At 28.8% G+C, this 24,320-nt stretch overlaps 1 protein-coding gene across 1 annotated transcript in view; it reads left to right on the forward strand.

Annotated features, from left to right (window-relative positions):
* The window catches only part of LOC113389568, a 118,880-nt gene that overhangs the window by 16,352 nt on the left and 78,208 nt on the right, over positions 1-24,320 (forward strand). The window contains exon 3 of the mRNA XM_026626588.1: positions 9,484-9,618. Coding sequence (XP_026482373.1) covers positions 9,484-9,618 — 135 coding nt within the window. The remainder of the gene's footprint in view (positions 1-9,483; positions 9,619-24,320) is intronic.

Raw genomic sequence — 24,320 nt, forward strand, 5'->3', positions numbered from 1 at the left:
TGAATTGACATTTCTAGCAGATCAAATGTTTTCAATGTCAAACAATGATAAATGTTTTTTTTTGTAATTTTTGCCATTTATTTCTACAATATTACTCTAACTTCATAATTCATTACATCTTAAAAATTTTCCTTAACAAACTCCAAAAAGATTTATCAAAATTCGAATAACCGTGAACGAGGAGTTTGAATTCAAACATCCGTACAGAAGAATTTTATATATATATATATATATATATATATATATATATATATATGCCATAACAACACTATGTTATAGTCTATTTTACCGAAGAGTTGGCCCCTAAGCCAATTATCTGTCAATTTAAGGAAAAAAGCCACTTACTCCTAGCTTCGTTCATTAATTAAATAGATGTCTGAATAAATATTTTTTATAATATAAAATTTTTAACTTCCCGAAGGAGAAGTTTATGTTTTCATCAAAAAATCCGATTCGCTAATTTTATGTTTTCTCGACGTTTCAAGCCATTCTGAATCGAATGAGACCAAATTTGGAAAAAGTATGTGTGTGTGTGTGTGTGTGTGCGTGTATGTGAACAGATTTTTTGCCGTAAATCGACGTTTTCTCGAAAACGGCTGGGTCGATTTCAAAAATTTAAAAGCCATTCGATGTATCTCGACGAGAACTATTGTTTGTCAGTTTTGTGCGACGATCGGCCAAGCCGTTTCTTTATAAATGGCAGAAAAGTGAAAAAATTTTCGTCTACGTTTTAGCCCGCAATTCTGAATTGATTTTGAAAATTCAAAAACCGTTCGAAAGATATTGGTTGAGAATAGTGCTGATTAGTTTTTGGTAGAGATCGGCCGGGCCGTTTTCTTGTAATAAAGTTTTAAAAAAAAAAATTTCGACGATTTTTATGATTATTTTTTTGACGGTAGATACCATAGTCTTCTAGATCATACTAAAATATCACGGCCCTACGACAACTGGTTCAGCTTTAAAAATTTGTCAAAGTTTGCAAAAATCAGTATGGTCTTTTTGGCATTTGTCAAAATTAGACTTTTGATGGACGTTTTCTCAAAAACGCCTGAACCGATTTTAGAAATTTAAAAGCCATTTGATGTATTTCGGTGAGGACTATCGTTTGTCAGTTTTGTGCAACGATCTGCCAAGCCGTTTCTTTGTAATTTGAAAAAAAAAGTGTTAAACTTTTCGTCCACATTTAAGCTCATCCTACCGAACCGATTTTAAAAAATCAAAAACTGTTCGAAAGATATTAGTTGGAAATGGTACTGATTAATTTTAGGTGAAAATCTACCGAGCCGTTTTCTTGTAATTAACTGTTGAAAAAAAAAAATTAAGCCGATTTTCATGGAACTTTTTTTGGCGATATACATCATGGTCTTATAGAACTTACTGTAATATTACGGCTTTACGACAAGTAGTTTAATTTTAAAAATTCGACAAAGATTGCTAAAATTATTATCGTTTTTTTAAAGTAGGATTGATGAAGTATATTATTTACACATTTTTTTTTGATTAAGTCGATTATTTACACATATCGGGAAGTTCATGTAACTTGCCTCAAGGCTAAATACCAAACCAACTAGTTATAATTTACATTATTAGTATAGTTTTATAATTAATGACATCTTGAAAAATTTCTTTGACAAACTCCAAAAAGATTTATCAAAATTCGAATGACCGTGAAGGAGAGGTTTTATATAAAAGATATATGTGTGTGTATTAAATTATAATTTTGTATATATTTTTTTTCTAATGCCATGTCATTCTATCATAATAGGAAAATGGTTTGTTTTAGCTTTTTTTACGACTTGTTAGCCGGAAGGAACTTGCGTAGCTTTTCTGCTAATAAAACTCATTACGACCAAAGAAAATCACATTTATTTCGTAATAAATCACATTGTGATTAAAAGTATGAAAATTAAATTAGAATCATATATTTGGGAAGTTGGAGCTTGTAAATAAGTTTATGAACGTAAGCATTCTTATTGGATTAATTTTGATTTTACGGTCAGTAAAATAAATAATATAACAAATTTAGATTCTTTAATATTCTACTAATGTTAAAGTGACATTTAATAATTTATAAATAATTTATTATCAAAATCTAATTTACATTCAATCTTGCGTTCAATTAGACTTTCTAATGCGTTTTGCAAATTATTACCATCAGTTGATTAAATTTATTTTTTGCTCTACTAAATATATTGGATTAATTGGTTTTAATTAAGTTCAGCCGTTAGTTTAGCCATTTAATCAATTATTAAACTTTATTACAGCAATAATAAATTATTAAACAATTCTGTGGCTAGATTACAATTATAATTCCTTAGAAAGCTATTATTTTTTCAAATATTGCATTACTCCGATACGGATAAATTTTATTAATTGGAATAATAATAATATATTATTGAACTATTTAGAGCTTAGATTACAAAAAAAGAGTGCGCGTAAAGTTCACACGCGATTGAAGTAAAACTTATTTGCTATTGTACAAGATGGCATTTAAGTAAAAATAAATACATTATATAACAATTTTGAATAATGTTTATTATTCAAATATGTGGTAACACTCGTGATGCACACATTTATTAGTGTCAACCATTATACACATTTATATAATGATAAATTATAAATTATATATTTATAATAGCATTAAAATGTGTAGAATATTTAAAAACAATCCTGTAATTAAAGACATACTTCAAATATGACATGATCGGTTTGTCATTGTAATTAGCATTTAGAAATGAACCTTTATTAGAGAAATGAAGTATAATTGCTGATTAATAAATTCTATAATATTCGTTCACACAGTGGAGTATTAGAACTTTATGTAATTAAAATTAACATACATTCATTGACTGCTTGTATTTTTTTACTTTTTAGCTGGCGATATAATCACATTCTTTGAATAGCTGTAATATCTGTCTTGCCTAAAAAATATTTTTCATTTTAATAACTTCAAAGATTTATAGGAACTACGAATAATATAGAAATAATATTCAATCAATAAACTTACGTTTAGTTTAATTTGTTTTATTATTTTCAAGGAACAGAGTAAAATATTCTTCTGATTCAGACATTTTTCATTAAATCAAGATTTGTACTACGATGTAACTTTAAAATGTTTATTTATCTATGCCAATTTCCTTGTTGATATCGGTACGCATACAAAGTTGATGCCGATACGCATACAACGACAGATCTCTATTCACATACACGACGACTAATCACAATCGGCCCGTTTAGAAATGATCTCATCGAGAGCGAATGACGAACAGTTCCGTAGCATTTGTACGGATTTACACCATAGTTGCGCCTAAAGAAGTTTTACTTCAATAACAATTATTCAGAATGACGGGCACGATTTGATACTATTTTCTAATTGGATATAATTATTTATTAATATATATATAACTAAACAATAAAATATCTCAAAAACAATTAAAGTTGTGAATTTCTTCTACAACAATATTTGAAAGTAGAGGACAACAAGTGATCGTCCTAAATCATCAAAAATAAAAAATAGTAAATGAAGAAGTTAAATAAGATAAAAAACAATTTTACAAGAGATTAATTAAATAAATAGTTTTTCCAACTTTTCTGATAAAAATTTCTGACGACATACTAGATCAAGGTTATATACAGTGTTATACACAGGTTAAGAGTTCGATTTGATGCTCTCCTATGGGTAGATTTTGAATTAACTCGTGTAATGCGGTTAGTAATCTTTTGCCTCATGAATTATTCTCGAAATATGATTATCTCAGTCAGCCATCTACATTTCTCGGTCTATTGTCATGTAGCTGTCATGTCATGTCATGTCATTTTGTAGACCTGACGAGTCATCGTGTTCGTGAGCAATTACTCGGACGACGGCTTAGGGTCACTGGGGTACTGATTTTAGGGCAGAGATAAGGAATAATAATTTATTTGGTAATTGAAATATGATTAATAATTGCTAATAGATTAGTTTGTAATAATTCTAAAAATCATGTGTAAGAGAAGACTTTGTTCTTTGACCAAGAGGGAAAAAATCAGATATAGGAACTGAGGAGTAGGGTATGACAGGGCTTAAAAAACCGCAGGCAAAAAAGTCCGCCACTTAAAGAACAAGTTAAGCATAACATTTTTTGAAGATACTATTTTAAAGTAGAGGGCGAAAGATGTCACCATCTATTTTCTAAATCAATTATATCACGATAAATCATTTACAATTTAGTATGTTTTTATCGCAATTCCTTCTCTCTAGATATATTATCTAGTCGTGATCTTTATGATATTGTCCAAAGTGATAATAAACATTGTAATAAAGTCAATCCTTCTGGCACGTTGCCATCGTTGTCACCGATTTCGTCATTGCTGCAAATATATTTTTTATATCCAATGTGCGTACCAGTTGTTTCCTTTGTTATTGCCAAGATCAAGGTCTGTCCTCGTCATTTGTCAACTTTGTATTATTATAGACGAAGAGCTGGGGGTAATTGACTCAAGTTATGAATTTGGGGTCAATTACGCCGTAAAATAGACTAATGTTGAGATAAGGCTATGTTAAGCTGCGTTTTTCATATTATATGGTACTAAAAACTGTCAAAGTTTATGTAGTTGCATTGCAGTCAAGCGTTTTGCACATAAAGTCTAACTTCTCACTTATGATAAGATCCTTTTTTGACGTTTGTGCGTTTTCTAAGTTAAGTTTTATATCTCAAACGCCTGACTGCACAGCAACTACATAAACTTTTGACAGTTTTTAGTGCGATTTTATATGAAAAACGCAACCTGCCATAGCCTTGTTATAACATTGGTCCATTTTACAGTAGAATTGGTCCTTTAAGGTTTTGTACAGATGCTAATTATTTGTTTAAGTGATTTTTTAAAGCATTTTTTTATTTTATAAAATTATAGAGTTCTAAAGCTTGCACATTTCTGCAAAGATTTTTGTGTGAAGCAGTTCAATGGAAATAGCTTAGAATTTCAATAAAATTATTAAAATATAAGGTGAAAAAATGATTTTCTGAGAAAATAGCCTGTTACATAGTAAAATTAAGAAGCTAATAAGACAGTACAAGTTTTTTAGAAAATATAAATATTAAAGAAGTCAATTATAAACCATATAAGAAGCAAGAGAGTGTTTAAAATTTTTTGGAGTTTGTCTTGTGAAAAATTGGATGCAATTATTGCAATTTTATATGTGGGCCTAAACAATATAATAAAATAACATTTGGTTACATTATCTGAAATCAGAGGCAGAATTTTTCCTATATTTTTATAAAAGCTTAGAATTAAGTTGCATAAACTTGCCATATGTATAGATAATCGATAATATGATAAACAACAAAAAATCTGATTTGTTTATAATCTACCTAATTTTCTGGTCACCTGTCTACCCGTCCACGTGTTTACCTGTGTACCCTACTTGTCTAACTTTTTGCCTACAAATGTTTCTAATTGTCTATGTTTTTATCTATATATCTTTATATACTTTTCTCTGTCCAACTGTTTACATGCCTACCAGTTTACTACTTTGTGGTATTTGCAAATAAAAATATTTTTTTTAGTAATTATCTTCATGGTATAAAGCAACTTTGTGCACTAAAACCAAGTCTTAGGTTCCTTAAATAGCATGACTACTTTTGTTATCAGATTTGTGTTTTTATTATAATGAATAAATTATGATGGTATGCAATTTTCAGACATTTGATGAGATTCAGACATTTTCATTCAATCAAGAATATTTAACAGAAATCTATTTGGACATATGCTAAAAATCATTGGACGTCACAGATTATGTTGTTCTAATGTGAATTACTTTAACAAGTATTGGCAAATATAAGCAAGTTAAAATATTAAACAGTTTTACAAATATTTGTTCAGAAATTTATCGTTTTTATACTTTTTGCTAAATATGTATTTAGCACGACAATATGTAATACCTACTTTAAGCCCAATGTAATGCGTCCAATAATCCTATGTCAAAGATCCAGTATTACTATTCATTTGCTAATAATGTCACTTGCTTATTCTATAACCAACTTCAGTCATGTTGTCAGCTTTATGTTGTAGAATCATACACCAAAGGCGCCTAAAGAAGTTTTACTTCAAAAAATCAGCAGAGCCTACGAGCCTAAAACAAAGACAAATTTGCTATGAAATCTACAACTACAATTTTATCTAGAGCATTTTTATAGAGAACTTCCAAAACCTTTTTGAGTAAAGTATGATGCATATTTAGGCATATAACCGGATAAATTTGGAATAAAATTTTGATTTCCTGATGGCATTAAATATAAATTTGTAGACCGATTTTGCCGAATAACAAAGAAATGTTATGGCAAGGCTATGTTACGTTCCAACTTCCATACATTATGCTACTGAATCATACTGCATACTGTCAAAATGTCATGTATTTGCTGTGCATTCAGGCGTTTTACATGTAAACTGCAACGTCACTCGTATGTTATGAAGCTGGGTCAGAAAGACCCTGTTATCTAAGATCGTTTTTTTTTGACATTTGTGCGGCTTCTAGGTTATGTTCTATCTGACTGTGACTGCACAGCAACCACATGGATTTTTCAATATTTAGTATGAAAAGTTTTTCATACCATGGCCTTGTCATAATCTGTTCCTTAATCAACAATTGTTGTCCACCAGCTCTCGTTCTATTAATGTTATTATTGCAATATCGCAAATCGCATCGTCCTTGCAGTGACATTACAAATTACTGAATGATGGAATGACTGACTTTGACTGCCCATGGAGATTATTTTTATTTCATGCAACGGTGCACTAATAGAGGCGATTCATATGCAACCAATTTGTGCGATGCAATCATCGTCGTCGTCGTCATCATCACTTCCCACGACGACAACTACTGATTTCATTTTATTTATACCAGAGGACGAAGTCGAAAAAATAGGAATAATTATTCGAAAATTTTATTGATAGTAGCAAATTATAGTGAGTGGTGTATGGCATTGTTGATGTCGACTCCTCATTTTCTACGACTTAATTGTTTTTATTGGCAACGAAATGCAAGTTGTTTTTGACCAGAGGACGATGTCAATAAGTAGACAAATATCTAAATTTATTAATAATAGAATATTATATCTTATGGTGTATGACGTTGTCAATGTCTATTCCTCATTTCTTATAGCTGAATTATTTTTATTTGCAATAAGATGCAAGCTGTTTTTGGTCAGAGGATGATGTCTAGAAAATTGATTTAGATGATACCAGATGACTCCTTAAATTAATAAAAAAATGAAATTAGTGGTGAATGACATTGTTAATGTATGGGTAAGGATGGGATACATAAGGATGGGATTATAATTTACCAATGGAAATTATACTGTTAAAACAAAACCAACTACATCACAGCAAATAACACATATCAAACAAACAACTATCGAACTATGTTCAATAAAATTTCTAACAAATTCATCCTACTATTAACTTTTCGTGGGGTAGTTATAGTAATCGGACGAAAGTCAAAAATTGAAATTTTTGCATTTCTCGACATTTTGAAAGTTTCTGAACATTTTGGCATACCTCAGAAAAAATGGATGTGTGTGTGTGTGTTTTGCATGTCCGCATTTTTTCGTCCACGTTTTCGGGCGCACGGATCAACCGATTTGAATGGTTTTAAAAAAAATCTATCCCTATTGATAGGGAGATGTGCTGATTAGTTTTTGGCAAAGGCAGGTCCAGCCGTTACGGAGATACGGAGCAAAGAGTGCAGAAAATACAAATCGAGTTTTTGAGAGAACGGAGTATCGGATTTGAATGATCTAAAAAAACATTCAATTTGTAATGATTGGGAGAAGAGGTGATCAGTTTTTGGCAAAGACAGGTCCCTTCATTTCGAAGATACAGGGCTAAATGTGCAAGAAATGGCAGTTTTTGAGTGAACTAAGCATCCGATTTGAATGATCTAAAAAACTTTCTGCTCGTGTTGACAAAACAATTGCTTTTGAGGATAAAAAAATATTACATTTTTTTTTTATTTTCCATAAAATATTTTTGTAATTTTGAATAAAACCCAAGCTAAGCACAGTCTAAGCGCCACTCTGGTACAAATGTTTACCCAAGTGCGTTTAGACTGTTTATGTACTGGAGCACTTTTCCAATTTTGTGAAAACTATTGAAAAATGTGAAAATGCCGCCAAGCACAGTATAAGTGAAAATGTCGCACAGAATTATTTGCAAATGCATTTAGACTGTGACTATGCGGGAGCTCTTTTTAAATTTTGTGTAAAATAGGCAACTATTTTTTTTTGAAATTGAATTCGAAATGAAATGACGATTGTTAATGTTCTGGAGATAAATTGATTTATGATTTATGATTTGCATTTGATTTATATTTATCAATCAATTATATTTATATTTATATTTATACACAATTGTACAATTATAGGTATTATATGGTATATAACTTAAATTACAGATAATAATACAATATAAAAATGAAATATAATTAAAAAAACAAATGTTCACTTAAAATCTTATTCTAATTTTCACAAAATAATTTACTGAAAGTTAAAACTCAAATACTCCTCAATAGAGTAAAGCACTTGCTCTTTAAAAAATGTATTGAGTAGTTTATAAAATTTCTTATTTCCAACTTCTCTAATACCTAGTGGCAGCTTATTGTAAAGCATTATGCCCAGACCATCTAAGTTATTAAATGAGGAGGCCAGTTTCAATGTGGGACCTTTTACAAGTTTATGTCTTGTGTCATAATAAATACATTCGGGATTTGGGCTTAAATTAAACAGGTTACCATTATTTTTTATAAAACAGAGGGTGATTAGGAGAAAAATGCATGGGACGGGTAGAATCTTGTGCTCATGGAAAAAAGGTCGACAAGATGTAGTGGACGAAAGGGAAAACATAACTCTAATTGCTTTTTTCTGTAATTGAAAAACTGATGTTAGTAACGGTGAAAACCCCCAAAATTGAATGCCGTAAATTACATTAGAATAAAAATATGAGTAATAAATTGTGAAAAGGCTCTCTTTGCTTACTTTCATTTTTAAATTACGAAGCATAAAGCAGGTTTTTGATAATTTAGGGTTCAGAGTGTTAATTATGTGATGATCTCATTTCACATTGTTACTAATATTTATACCAAGAAATTTTGTATTATTCAAGAACTCATAAGTGTTATTATTAAAGATGTACGGGGAAATATCTCGACAAATTTTATTATTATTATTAAAAGAAATTAATTTTGTTTTGTTATTATTCAATTTGCTCAGATATAACAACATAGCAAAAATAATGAAAGTTACAGTATTTGTAATAATATATTTGAGAACGTTTAAAATTTCTTGAATATTTTATTACGGGAAGTTCCAGCAATTTGCCTTAAGGCACGATGCCACCCACCACTAGTTTTTTCTATTTTTCAAAAATTTGTGACTTGATTCTTTCTCTTGAGGCAAAAACGTCCACTGTTTTTTGCTCGATTTTTTATATATTTTTTTCCTTTTTCAGGGTCTCCTTTGGTAGTTCCAAAGGATCAATGGTTGAGACTCTGGTCTACGAAAGTCCTGTAGGAGGTGCTCTGATAGAAGAACCCGAAGACAAACATTTGTTGTCGCAGGATGATTCGCTCCAGGAAGGCGAAGAGTGAGTACAATTTATCTTTTTAATAAAATTTTACATCAATTTTGTCATTGCTTGGTTTTCATATGATTCTTGAATTTGGACATCCTGAAAAATCTGGGATTTCTGTTGTTTATACTACTTGCAAAGGGTATGGGCTAATATTTATGCAAAAATCTACATTTTAGAAAACCGGTTTTTGAAGAGTAATTTTTCCAGAAAACCAAATTTCTGGTTTGAGTTTTGGCATACCTTAGAAAAGATGCGGATACAATTTTATTGATAACTAGATGACCCGACAGACGTTGCCCTTTACCCATGTCTACAATTTTTTATTATAATATACTAATTTTTACCCTTCACCTAAAAATAATAATTATTGTTTTTTAAATTACTTTTCACGCCAAAATGCATATACATTTATAATATGAGCGATGTTAAATGTAAAACTGCTTTAAATAAAATTATGAGTTTCAATTCCCACACTATATTGGAAATTGAAATTTTAAGCGGTTGCATTGCAAATTAAACTTCTCCTAATCGATATCGTGGGGGCGGAATTGTATGTATTCATTTCTACTTTCCCATTTGTTGTTATAAAGTGAAATTTGTACGAATTTTAAAAATATTGTGGAAAGATTAGTAGAAGATGCAAAGAAAAATATATATTGAAAAATAAAACTATATTAAAAATTTAATATCCGAATCTTGTATTGTCGCCCCCTAAGGCGTGCACTCGTATTTTTTGCATGCATCGCATTAAAAGTAGGACCGGCCCTGATTAATACTTAATTTCATATTTTAAGTGAATAAATTTGTCATATCCTGTTCATATGTGTATCATTCAATCTGCCATACATATACTGTATTTTATATTATTTTAATTTCTGGCACATCTCAGCTGCTTTTTGACAATAATAATGTAGACATTTTTTTTTCTTATTCATAATCATAAGTATATTATACATATTCTAATATTGTCTAGGTTCATAAGTAAATTGAAATTTTTGGCAAGTGATAGTTTTCATTTGTTTTCAATGCAAACAATAACATGTTGTTTTTTGGCAATTTTGTCCATTTATTTCTACAATATTGCACATACATCCCAGTACTTTATAATCACATACATCCTAGAAAATTTCCTTAACAAACTTTTGAAAGATTTATCAAAATCCGAAAAATAGTTTCGGAGAAGTATACAGTGAGTGCTTGTTAATATGAACTTTATATAATAGCAATAAAGCTCAAATTGATTCTACTATTGATTTGAAAAAGAAAAGGGCTGTTTTTAGGGTTTTACCGGCAATTATTTGATTTTTTCTCGCCGTAAGTCCTCTTCCTTGGACTTGAACGAACATTTTAAAAAAAGAATTGGCCAAATTGGTTCAGACGTTGTTGAGTTATGCCCTTACCAACACCTTTTGCGATTCATTTTTATATATAAGAAGATAAAAAAAACTAATTTAATAGAACAAAAAAATAATAGTTAACCAGTACTAAACTTGTTAGAAGCTTTGACTCGAATTGTGTTTCTATTTGTCTTTTAATTTTCTTTATTATTCCTAATATAATATAAACTTCTTCGGAAGAGTAAAAATACCAATTTTATTTTTCTCATCTATTGAATCCTATCTTATTAAATTAACATGGCCTATCCTCGTCCATCAATGCCATCACAGAATTATTATCTAAACATTTCATTAAAAGCATTTCCTGATGAAATCGCTAATATTAGACCACATGGGCATTCGCAAACTAACTAACTAGCAAACTTTGCAAATCTCAGATAAATTTAGTACAAGGCTATAATTAGATCACCATCATGATCATCATGATCATCGTTGGACCAACCTCAATGTTTTAATTTTAATTGAAAACGAGAGACGAGGAGATTTAGAATAGATGCCATTGGATATGGATTTAGATTCGTGAAAAAAGACATTTATGGGGCAATTTAAACATTCAATTTGTAATGATTGGGAGAAGAGGTGATTAGTTTTTGGCAAAGACAGGTCCCGCCGTTTCGGAGATACAGAGAATTTATACAAAAACCGACATTTCAGAAAACCGGTTTTCGAATTTTAATTTTACTAAAAACCCGGTTTTAGCCGGTTTTCGAATTTTATATAGAAAATAAATTTTTGCTCGAATATCCTGTAATTTATCCGCAAATTTAGTGTAATTTAGAGCAGTATTTGACTGAATTTATTTATTGTTCAATTTTATGGATAGTAAACAAAATTATTTTAATTTTCATTATTAGAACTAAAAGATAATAGTTTATCTTGATTAAATAACATTGAAAATAATTATTCGTTATTCATGCATCATTTTGACATATAAGAATGAAAATATTTTTTATGATAGTGAAAGGAAAATTTTCGAATAAATAAAAATAATACATTTTTAAATAAAAAAAAACAATTTAAAACAGTTAATATCAATTTTAGTTCTAAAAACAATTAAGCTAAACTCGGGTATTGTCTGTTCCGAGCAATTTTAATTAATTAGTTTTAAACATTCTAATTGTTTTTTTTTAACTTCCCGTAGGGAAAGTTATAGTAATCGCAAAAAAATCGAAAATGAAAATTTTTATATATCTTTACGTTTCAGAGGTTTCAGAATATTTTGGCATACCTTAGAAAAAATGGATGTATGTGTGTGTGTGTATGCGTGTGTGTGTATGTGTGTGTGTGCGTGTATGTATGTGTGTGCGGATACAAATTTTCATTGACGATTTCGGGAACACGGATGAAGCAATTTGAATAATTCAAAAAACATTCGATTCGTATTGATAAGGAGACGTGCTGATTAGTTTTTGGCGGAGGCAGGTCTAGCCGTTCCGAAGATACGGGGCAAAAAGTGCCAAAAATGGTAACTCAGTTTTTAAGAGAACGGAGCGTCCGATTTGAATAATTCAAAAAACATTTTATTTGTATTAACTGAGTGAAGAACTGTTCAAATTTTTGTAAAGGCAGGTGCAACGACTTCGGAGATATGAAAAAGTAAAGAAATGGGCCATTTGGCGGTCAAAAATAAACATATTAGGCATATGCACATCAAATTATCAGATATTTTATAGAGATTTTAACAATAAGTATGAATTTTGTTTACATTCCTATGGGTTCCGTACCAATGTTTACGCGTTAGACGGCGACGCGGCGCTTACGCGCTTTGATATTTCGTCTTTATGCAGTTAAAAACAAGTTCAGAATTTCCAATAAATTTTAAGATGATTTAATATGGTTCGAAATTCTATTAAAAGTTTCAAATCATTGATCAATTTTTATTGATTATTATTGATTATTTCTAACTACTCGAATTTTGAATTGCGGTACGGAAAGTTCCAGCAATTTGCCTTAAGGCACGATGCCTTGCCTTAGGACAGAATTCCACTTACGATTGTTAATGTTCTGGAGATAAATTGATTTATAATTTACATTTGATTTGCTCAGATATGATAAGATAGCAAAAATAATGAAAGTTACAGTGTTTGTAATAATATATGTGAAAACGTTTAAAATTTTTTGAATATTTCATTACGGTTCGGGAAGTTCCAGCAATTTGCCTTAAGGCACGATGCCATACACCACTAGTTTGAGATTTTGCTGAGATCTGGAAAAATTTTATAAGTATTTTATTATCATATACCCAACACTCCTCCAACAAGATAAGTAGGAACAGAGTTACAGTTATAGTTGTTATGCGAATATAAGTAGGCAGATCTTTCGTGTTTCTTCTGACTTGAGTAGACTGAAATGTCAGGAGGTCATGCGAACTTTGTTTTAGAATTATTTTAATGAGCCGGAATTCATATCTTATTTTACATCTGCAGAAAATAGATCTGAAGATGGTAGAGAGATCTATTTGGTAGACCAAGTTGGTAATGGATCAGATGAGAAATGACGAGGTAATGGAATCGAAGTCCAATTTTTTTAAGAACTTATTTATTTAAAATCATAAAGTTTTGTAACCTCAGTTCAAACAGTTCTCAGTTCGTCTTACAATTTGGATTTGTCTGTTTATTTTACTATGAGCCTTTACCATTAATTTTTTTAACCATTGTCTGTAGAACATGTTTTTATACCAAGAGGGTATATAACAAAATTATTTTACTCTGCAAAAATTCTTGTTAATCTGTAATTAAAACAGTAACTACCTCTTCTTTTTCCCAAAGTGACAATAATTATTGTCTATTACTAGACAAGTTGTTAAAGTCGTCCAAGTCGTAACATTCAGCAACCGTAAACGAAAATCGTAAAATAAACGCAAATAGATGAAAATAATAATAAATCTTAATACTGAATAAGCTGGATGGTGTCAGACTGTCAGATCTTATTGTAAGATTGGGTTGTTAAGGGAATTAGGATTTGTTTCCAAAGTTGTAAAAGATATATACGTTTATGTCTATTTACAAGCTCCAAAAGATAAAGTAAATTTTTTATCTAACTTGTGATTTATTTTAAGGGTATTAAAATGCTTGTATTAATGTGCATATTTAAGAATTTCTAAAGAAAGTGAAATAATTTTAAAAATCCTAGAAAACTAATGGGCCATCACAGAACTCACTTTTATAGAATAACTAGCAATCCCGGCGAACTCCGTTTCGCCATCAGATGGTTTCCTGAGAAAGATGAAGAAATTTTTTGTTTGTTTTATATTTGAAATGGAAAAATTTGATTTTATTATTCAACAGTAATGAATTTATTTCGATTACAAAAATGAAGTGTTTTTAGTTGAATTTATCTAAGTAAATGAAAGTGAATCCGCAAATTATCTGTTTCATAGAAGTGCTCTGGTAAATCACATTTTTTGTTTTTTGGTCTGACGTTAACACAAACAAAGCGGATGGTTTTCCAACTCGTGAACAAGCAACGTATAACTGCCCATGTAAAAAACAATGATTTTCTAAATAATCTATTTGAAATTTATCCCGCAAACACTAAGCGATTGGTCTTGCGACTTGTTATTGCGAATGCAAGGCGAACTGAAAATTGCAATCGTTTGAAGTCAAACGGAAGACCAGTCGGAATCATTGGTATGTCACCAAATCGCCAGCAATTTTTGATTGAATGGTGAAATTCAGTGCGTGTACATCATTATTCTTTGCGGCAAGAATTGCTCGTTGACTTAACCAAGCATAATTCTGATAATTATGGTGCGTGAAGTTTCGGCAGCTTGAATTAAGGCACGATGCCATGCACAACTAATTTTCTTAGCTATAAATCTTGCGGAGCCCGAAACCTTTCCAAGGAATGCAAAATTGTCGAAATCGGTATGTGCGTATTGGAGTTATTTCGTCAGAAAGGAAAACCCGACTTATTTTTAAATATATAGAAGATAATTATTTTTAACTTTACTGCTTTTATTAAATTATTTTATTGCAGTTCCATTTTAATTTCTATTATTATTATTATTATTATTATTACTACTACTACTATTATTATTATTATTATTACTATTATTATTATTATTATTATTATTACTACTACTATTATTATTATTATTATTATTAAAATATTCAATAAATCACATTACCGCATAGAGGCGCATGCGCCCAAAGGATATTCTAATGACGTAATAAATCGTCCTTGAAGGACGAGTTTTGCTTGTGCAACCTATTTTACATAATAGAAAATGTAGATGAATGGATTTAATTTAGAAACTTAAAAAAAAATTCTTTACAAAAAGGACAAGGACTTTACAAGTCTACTGTATAACTAATTTCTTTACCTTTATAAAAATTATTTGTTTTAATTCCTGGATTTTTTATCTCGACTAGATGCGTTTTTCTGTTTTTCTCACAGAAATTATAATACATGTTTATCCATGTATTTATTTATGGAGAGCCTGTGAAAACACGGTAGAATAATGGATGTTAATTAAATAGGAACTACTATTCTTCCTTGAGAAAAACAACTTACATAGTTAGACATTGTTGTTTATGGTAACAGAAGATACAAAATATTCAGGAAAAAATGTTGTTTTTGGTCCAGTGATTTATTTATTTAATCATTTTGTAAAAAACCTAGTCAATAATAATAATTACTGGTAAGGACATTTTTGAATTTCTTTACTCCCAAGCGCTCAAATGCTTCCAAAATAATAACATATATCAAACAGACAATTTTTTTTCTTTCTTTCAATATTTATTACAACTGTAAAATAATTAACATCTAGCAATATTGATAAATAATAACATAAATTTAAATAAGAGTGCAAAGGATAGAATTTACATGAAAATAATATCCGTAATATGATGATTTAATATAAAATAGAAGCAAATAATAATAAAAATAATATCAATAAATAATATAAATAAAATTTTGTAATAAATTTTTACTTTAAGTTTGTAAACGCTAACATTAATATTATTATTACTATTATTATTATTATTATTATTATTATTATCACACTATAGGCGGGCCCCGTAAAATTACTCTTCAGACTAAACTGATATGTGTAGCGGGCAAATCGCGAGTAACACGAGTACGCTCTGCGTCGCCTCGCATGATCACAACCATTTTTTTATAACTCAATTTAAAAAAAAAACACATGGTTGTTTTGAAGCATAATAAATTTATTTAAATAATGTATAATTAAACATAAAACTAATAAAAACAATTAACAAAAGTAGATATATAAACTAAACAGTTTTACTTACATTAGTACTTATTACATGTGTGAAATTTATGGAAACATTCACCCTTATGAAGAGGTACGTTACATAACTGGCACATAAAACACGTTAAACTCTTTTTTTTATGAGTAGCACAAACATGGCATTGTCTTTGGGGATGTATTTTCTTGCCACCCGTTATTTTTACAATGTTATGTTTACTGGCATCCAGTAACCTCTTTGGGAATATATTTCTTCTATAAGATGTACTTGGTCCGGGATCATCAATGTTATCTTTAACATTTTCATTTATCCATACTTTGGCCACATCGTGCAGAAAAGTTTTGTATTTTATTTTTGAATTTGCATTCAGAGTTTGAAAAACTCTAAAGGCATTAAAAAGAGCTCCATTAATTAAAAACATCACTGTCCTTTTTGTCCATTTTTTTGTGCGTCGTATAATAGAATAATATGATAGGTACTGATCAGCTCGATCAACACCTTTCATAAATTTATTATACTCTACAACGCATGTTGGCTTCCAAATATTTTGTTTCGTATTCCAATCTACATTTCTGCTTTGTATCACACTGGCTGAATGAATTGTTGATATCATTCGAACCAGTCTTTTTGATTGCCAACATTGTACAAGAATATCTCCTCGGCGACGAAACACAGATTCATCTCTTCTCAGGGTTATATCTTGTAAATATGGAGGAAGTCCTCTATTTTTGCGTATAGTACCACAACTTCGAATTCCATGTTGTAAAAGGACTTGACAGGTATCGACACTATTGTAATAGTTGTCCATATAGACATGATGCCACAAGTTTTTATAGGGCTGTAGAAGGCGTATAATTGTATCTTGAAGCCGACTTCCTTCACCATGATAAATTTCATAATTGCATATATATCCTGTTTTTGCTTCACAAACCATTCGAATTAGAATTCCATATTTGTTGATTTTTGAAGCATTATACACCTTGAATAATAAGCGACCTCTCCATGGCATAATACTTTCATCTAATGACAGGTCTCGTTCTGGCTTGTATACTTGTTCAAATTTTGTTTTGAAATAAGACACTATTGGACGTATTTTATTAAGGCGATCTCTTTCATTGGTGTTATTTTCATTATTAGAAAAATGCCAAGCATACCATATTTGGCGAAAACGGTCTCTACTCATCACTTGGGCAAAAATTGGGGTTTCAATTGTTCTGTCTGTGGACCAGTATTCATCCCTATTCTCCTTACGAACTCTGCCCATAAGCAAAAGTAATCCCAACATTTTTTTTAATTCTACCGCAGATACGTCTTTCCATTTCAAAGATTTTGCACTGTCTTTAAAACGATCAATATTTTGTGAATGATAACGATTACTTTCTTCGGCCATATAGTCAAACAAATCATTACCCAAAAATAGCTGAACCACTTCACTTACACTTTGTGGATTATTTGGTTTCAAAACCACGCCACTTTGACCTAAAAATGGTTCAATATTCGGAGGATTGTCAAATTCTGACCACTCCACTTCTTCACTGTCACTACCTTCAGAATCACTAGACATAATCGGTAAAACTCTACGTCTTCTAGGATTAAAAAAATCTTCATCACTCTCACATTCACTATCAAAATCAGGGATATCCAAATCACTTCCAATTTGTGACAAATTATCGGCGTAAACCTCACTATCGCTATCCGATGCCATTATTTTATTATTGCAAATAATAATTTAAAAAAAGAGATGTTGAACCGTATAAATCTTACTAATAAATGAAGTATTTTATAAAATATATATTGAACACCCTTTTGTTGTAAATTCTGCATATTTATCTTCAAAATAAATTGAACATAAAAAGAAACTTGAAGATAAAACATATTGTTTCTTATCCTTATCCTAATTCTAAAAGTCTTACAATACCAAATATCAATTGAATCTCGAAAAAAGTACCAGCTATTCTTTCAATATCATATGCAAACCGATCCGATAAAAGTATTTTCACCCGCTTTCAATGTTAGTTTATTCAAAGCGTAATAATACCATGCCCGCTGATAAGCAACAATCCTCGCAGAACGTAATTTTACGGGGCCCGCTTATAGTGTGTTATCTTACTATTTCTATTATTGTTATTTTGTTATATTTTATTATTTTTCTAGTATTATTTTACATTCAGAATATAAAAGTAAACACACAAATATCGACATTGCTATACAAAAATGCTCACAATACATTTTTAGAACGAATTTATTTCCAATATGTTATGTTATTTTTTATGAAAGGTATATTGTACGTTAAAAACAAAATTGAGTCAATAATATCCATTTTTTCATATTACTAATGAACGGTTTATATAATAAACGTTTTATTTAAATCTGCACAAAGCAACATTTATGAATAAAAATTATATTGAGTTTATTCTAAACACTATACTGTACCAAATATCAATATATTTTTATAAAAAAAAAGTTTACTGTAATAATTATTTAAAAAATCCAATTCATAAATGAATGATTCGACAAAAATCGAACACATAATACTATTTCTATAACGGTTTTTAAGATAAATTCTGTATCGGAAATAAAAAAATTAAAATCTACTGAACTGTATGATCTATTTTAAAATAGATGAAAACTACGATAATTGAAGAGCTAGTAAAATATTTTGCAGACGAAAATGAATTTTCTTACTTGAATTGAATTAGATATTGTTTCAAATAATATTTATAAGTTTAATAGCGTTTTATCATACAAAATCTGCAAAACAATCTATTTCCCATCAATTTTTCTCACAATTATTTCAATTAGTGTCGACATTATAATAACATCGTTTATTATTACTAATTATTTGTTATAGTTTAACAAACCAACGAGTGTTTTGTAAATTATAATTTTTCCCACATAAAATTACAATAATAACAATAATATAAACAATATCTCTGGGTAAAAGTTTATTGTTACGAGAAGTTTTGTTATGCATCGTAGAGCAAAATGTATTTAAGGAATTTCAAGTGCTTTATATATATATATATATATATATATATATATATATATATATATATATATATATATGATAGTTTTGTCGACGTTGATACATATTTGTAATATTTTTGCAGCCCAAAAGATTAAATAACAAAATTATTTATTCCATTAAACGTTTCGACAAAAACATATAACATAAATACAAAGTTGAGAATAAATAGAAATATATAAAAAGGAGGAAATTATATATACCAAACCAGGAAAAACAACAGAAAAAATTAATTATGATGTAAAATTGATTAAACACTAAATTTGTGTAAAATAATAAAATACTATTATATTAACAAACGAGAAATTGAAGGAGCACATATTGCCCTCCTATATTACATGTTATTGATAGCGGTGCATTATAGACACTGATCAAGGTATCATCTTCGATATTCAATGGAAAAAAATTCGGAGTTTTTCAAGGAAAATTTTTAAGATGTCATGAATTTTAAAACTTTAGTAATACTGTAGAGATAAATAAAACAATTGCAAAAAACGACATATTATTGCTTGAAAATGAAAACATTTTGATACATGAGAACTGTCATCTGCCAAAAATGTCAATTCACTTAAAATTTATGTTAAATTATGAACCTAGACAATATTATTTCAGTTGCATAATTCAAACTCTTCCTAAACCATTATTCGAATTGTGATAAATCTTTTTGGAGTTTGTTAAGGGAAATTTTTAACATGTCATGAATTTTAAAACTTTAGTAATATTGCAAAAATAAATAGAAAAAATTGCAAAGAATACTGATCATTTGAACTTTTGTCACCTGCTAGAAATGTCAATTCATTTAAAATTTATGTTAAGTTATGAGACTAGACAATATTATTACGGATGTATGAATTCAAACTCCTTTTACACGATTATTCGAATTTTAATAAATCTGTTTGGAGTTTATTAAGGTATTTTTTAAGATGTCACGAGTTATATATATACTTCTATAATTAATTACTACTGAAGGAATTATCAATACAAATCTTATAAACATTAAAGATATTCAACCAAATAATATTTTAAAAATCACCATCATTGAATTATATTAACACACTTCCCATTCAATAAAATTCAATAAAATAAACTAAATTATTAAAAATAAAATATAAACTAATCACAAATAACACTATCCTTATACTCAATAAATAAATATATTTTGTAAAATATAGATTAAAAATTAATAAATCTGTAGTAGTATTGTAGAAATAAATGAAAAAAATTGCTGGTTGCGTATAGGACACCCATATTTCATAAACGTATGCTAAAATGTTGCAAATATTTTTTTGTAATCATAAAGAAATTTATAACAACTTATCATAATACACTTACTTCAAATGTTTAATATTTTTTATTGTATTTTTTTGTAAAAACATATTTGTGATTTTGTTGAAGACGCGTATTTTATATGTTTCATTTATCAAAATAAATCAGAATTGACTTATGTATTATATATTTATATAAATATTATCTAGAACCTAGGGGTAAATTTACGTGCTACTGTTAGTGGCGCCTCTGTGGAGTGGGGAAACAACTAAAATTAAAGTAATGACAAAGTAGTCGCCCATGTTTGCGATTTATTTATACTTTTTTTATGTATATATAATAGTTTTGGAGTAAAGAATGCAAGAGTAAAATAATTTTCCTCCTTTCTAATGCTTCCATCTGCCGAAGACTATTTCATTTAAAACTGGCGCGCGTTCTCTTTCCGGTTTGTGTCCTTGATCAGTTGGTGTTTCTACTTCAATTTCGATCTATTTTAGGAAACTGGTCCTATTCCAATACCTACGGGATTCCAATAAGTTCAATAATTTCAATAAATTATTCACAAACTTACATTGGATGATGTAAGCAATTTGTAATATTTTCAAGGTTAGGCAGGATAGGTAATGACAAGGTTTCTTGTTGCCAGGTCAAGGTAAATATGAAATATTTGGTTTGGTAAATAGCTGGTTAAACTTTTTTTTAATAAACAACAATCATAGATAGAGTTTGATCTTAGAAGCTATTTTGCAAAATTACTAAACAACTTTAATAGAAGTATAAATTAGATTTCAAACGTGGCCTTCTTGCCATTTCTTCAATTTTTATTATTTCCGCAATTCATAGAGACCAACTGTAGCACGTAAAGTCACCCTCAGCTTTAATTCTTGTGAAATTTGTATAAATACATAATATATTAAAGATAAACCTGATTAAAATGAATAAAATAAATGATGATAGAATACACTAAAATAAAATATATTTTCAACTAAATCACATATATGTTTTCACGAAAATATATAATAAAAAATATTATGATCACTTTAAAGCTCATATCTTAATTAAATAAAAATTGATTTAATGATAAAGAATCAGTTTTCTTAATTATATACAGTTACCCATCTCAATTTGGGCTCAAGAAAACTTTTGTACTAATTAAATGAATTAATTATTGTAATAATTTTATCATGCCTTTTCATATGACAAAATGAGTGAACATTGAATTATATCAATATATTTTATTAACTTCACGTAGGGTAAGTTATTGTAATCGTCCAAAAATCGAAATTGAAAATTTTTACATTTTCTCACGTTTTGAAGGTTTCTGAACATTTTGGCATACCTCAGAAAAAATGGATGTGTGTATGTATGTATAGATACAATTTTTCGTTTACATTTTCGGGCGCACGGATCGACCGATTTGAATGGTTCAAAATACATTCGATTCCTATTGATAGGGAGATTCCTATTGATTGGGAGAAGTGTTTATTAGTTTTTGGCAAAGGCAGGCCCAGCCATTTCGAAGATACGGAGCTAAATATGTAAAAATGGCAGTTTTTGAGAGAACTAAGCGTCCGATTTAAATGATTCAAAGAACTTTCTGCTTGTCTTAACAAAAGAATTAATTTTGGAAAAAAAATTTTTGTTCTAACTTTTTTTTTTTTTAATTTTTTGTATATCGAAAATAATTCAGATTTTATTTTTAATTCTGACTATAGTTCTAATATACTTTACAAATAATTTTAACTCTGCAATTCAGTTTATATAATTCTTATAAATATTAGACAATGTTACAATATTTATAATAATCTATATGAAAACATTCAGTATTCCTCGAACATTTCGTTACGGTACGGGAAGTTCCAGCAATTTGGCTTAAGGTACAATGCCATACACCATTAGTTATATTATTATTTTGTAAATTTATTATAATTATTTTGTACAATCCATTATAACTTGTTTTGAAATTAATCAAACTTTTAAACACTAAGTAATGCTTAGTGCAGTGTAAATATAATGATACTTTGAAATTCGAAATGAAATTTCGAGGTTGTTTAGGATTTATAAATTACTAATTACATTTTAAATTATTATTAATTGAATTTATTTATATAAATTGTTGCTATGATATGATATCAGTAATAGAGCATTTTGTAACTTAATGTCATTTATCAGGTATTTTGTAAATTAAATTTTACATTCTTTGGACGACTCAGGACGAAACAGTTACTTTCTTCTTGTACAAGCAAATATTAATAATTAATTTCCAAATATGTGTCTTATCCTTCTATGTTCATATGCAAAGTACTGTTATATGCTTTTGTCTAGAAATTTTGTCTTTTTTCTTTATGAATCCACATAATGTGTGCCTGGTTCGTCTCTTGTTTCTAACAAAAGGTTAATATTCTCGTTTCGCAAAATGGGGGAACCTCACAAGAGTCTCTCACAAGACTGTTTCTTCTGCATGACTTATTGTTTATTGGTAGAGATGACAATTTGAATAATCGATATATGAAATCGATATATATATATATATATATATATATATATATATATATATACTAGATGACCCGGCATACGTTGTCCTGTACCCACGTCTACAATCCAAAAGTTCAAAATTTTTTAATATCCTATCCTATACTTTTTAATATCCTGTTTGATGCCCTGCATTTGTGATTCATTTAAGGTCTTAGCATAAGCAGTATAAGAAACTCAGAAAAAAAAATAATATAGTATCTGCGGTAAAAGAACAATATCACACTTGATTTTACCACACAACATAATTGCTTTAATAATTTAGTTTGTAATTTACATAATCTCTACGATATATTAGTTGTTTTTTGGCAATTATGATTTCTAAAGTACATTTTTTTTACTAATAATTTAATAAGCATTATTGTTTATGTTCAAATCCCAGGTGATTTAATTTGTAAAATCTAGTTCATATGTGCATATTCAATCTAAGATCAACTTGCTTAATATTCCATATCCAATGCCAAACAAATGAATTTTTGACACATGAAACAAAATTCTATATCATTTTTTTATTGAGTAGAATTTTTTTTGTATTGTTAAATAATTTATTAAAGTAAACCAAAATGCTACATGTATAAGTATTAAAAAAATAATGTAAATGCAATATTGGACTTGTTGCGTTATTTATTAATATTTATCAAAATATAAAGCGATTTTTTAAATATAAATTTTAGTTTTCAATATAGTTAGATGTGTTGATCAATACCTAGCAAACTACAAAACGCAATTATTACGTAAATATAATGTAACATTGCGTTTACGTAACCTAGAAGACACACCGATGTTAATACTATCGGGACTATTTCGTTGCTCGGCTACGTAACGGTTTCGTTTTTGTTGCATTTTCAAATTACAAACTAAACATGTGTCTTTGATAAAACGTTTTCGTTACTGTATCGTTTTAGGCATATGATACTTTTTTTAAAAAATAACTAATTAGTGCATTCTAAGCTGGGAGCATATTTAAAATTTGGAAAATGTAGAAGATTTATTTCAAACATCATTTCAAATAATATCTTAACATCTTTGCAAGTTGCCTAAACCATTTTAAATATATTTATGATATTGCTCATCGATTTACTATATATAGTAAATATACATTTGTATATAGTATATATACATCTCGTAAATTTTAAAATTCTGATAAATATGTAATATCGTCATTCAGTATATATAAATATCTATATGAGTAATTAACATTGAATTAGTTTTAAGATAAGTTATATATTCATTTATAAAATAATTCTAAATCAATGATATCATATTTAAACATTTTATGTT

Source organism: Ctenocephalides felis, unplaced genomic scaffold, assembly GCF_003426905.1.
Source record: "Ctenocephalides felis isolate EL2017-DRISC unplaced genomic scaffold, ASM342690v1 CF-g0.4_SCAFFOLD_03573, whole genome shotgun sequence".
Lineage (NCBI taxonomy): Eukaryota > Metazoa > Arthropoda > Insecta > Siphonaptera > Pulicidae > Ctenocephalides > Ctenocephalides felis.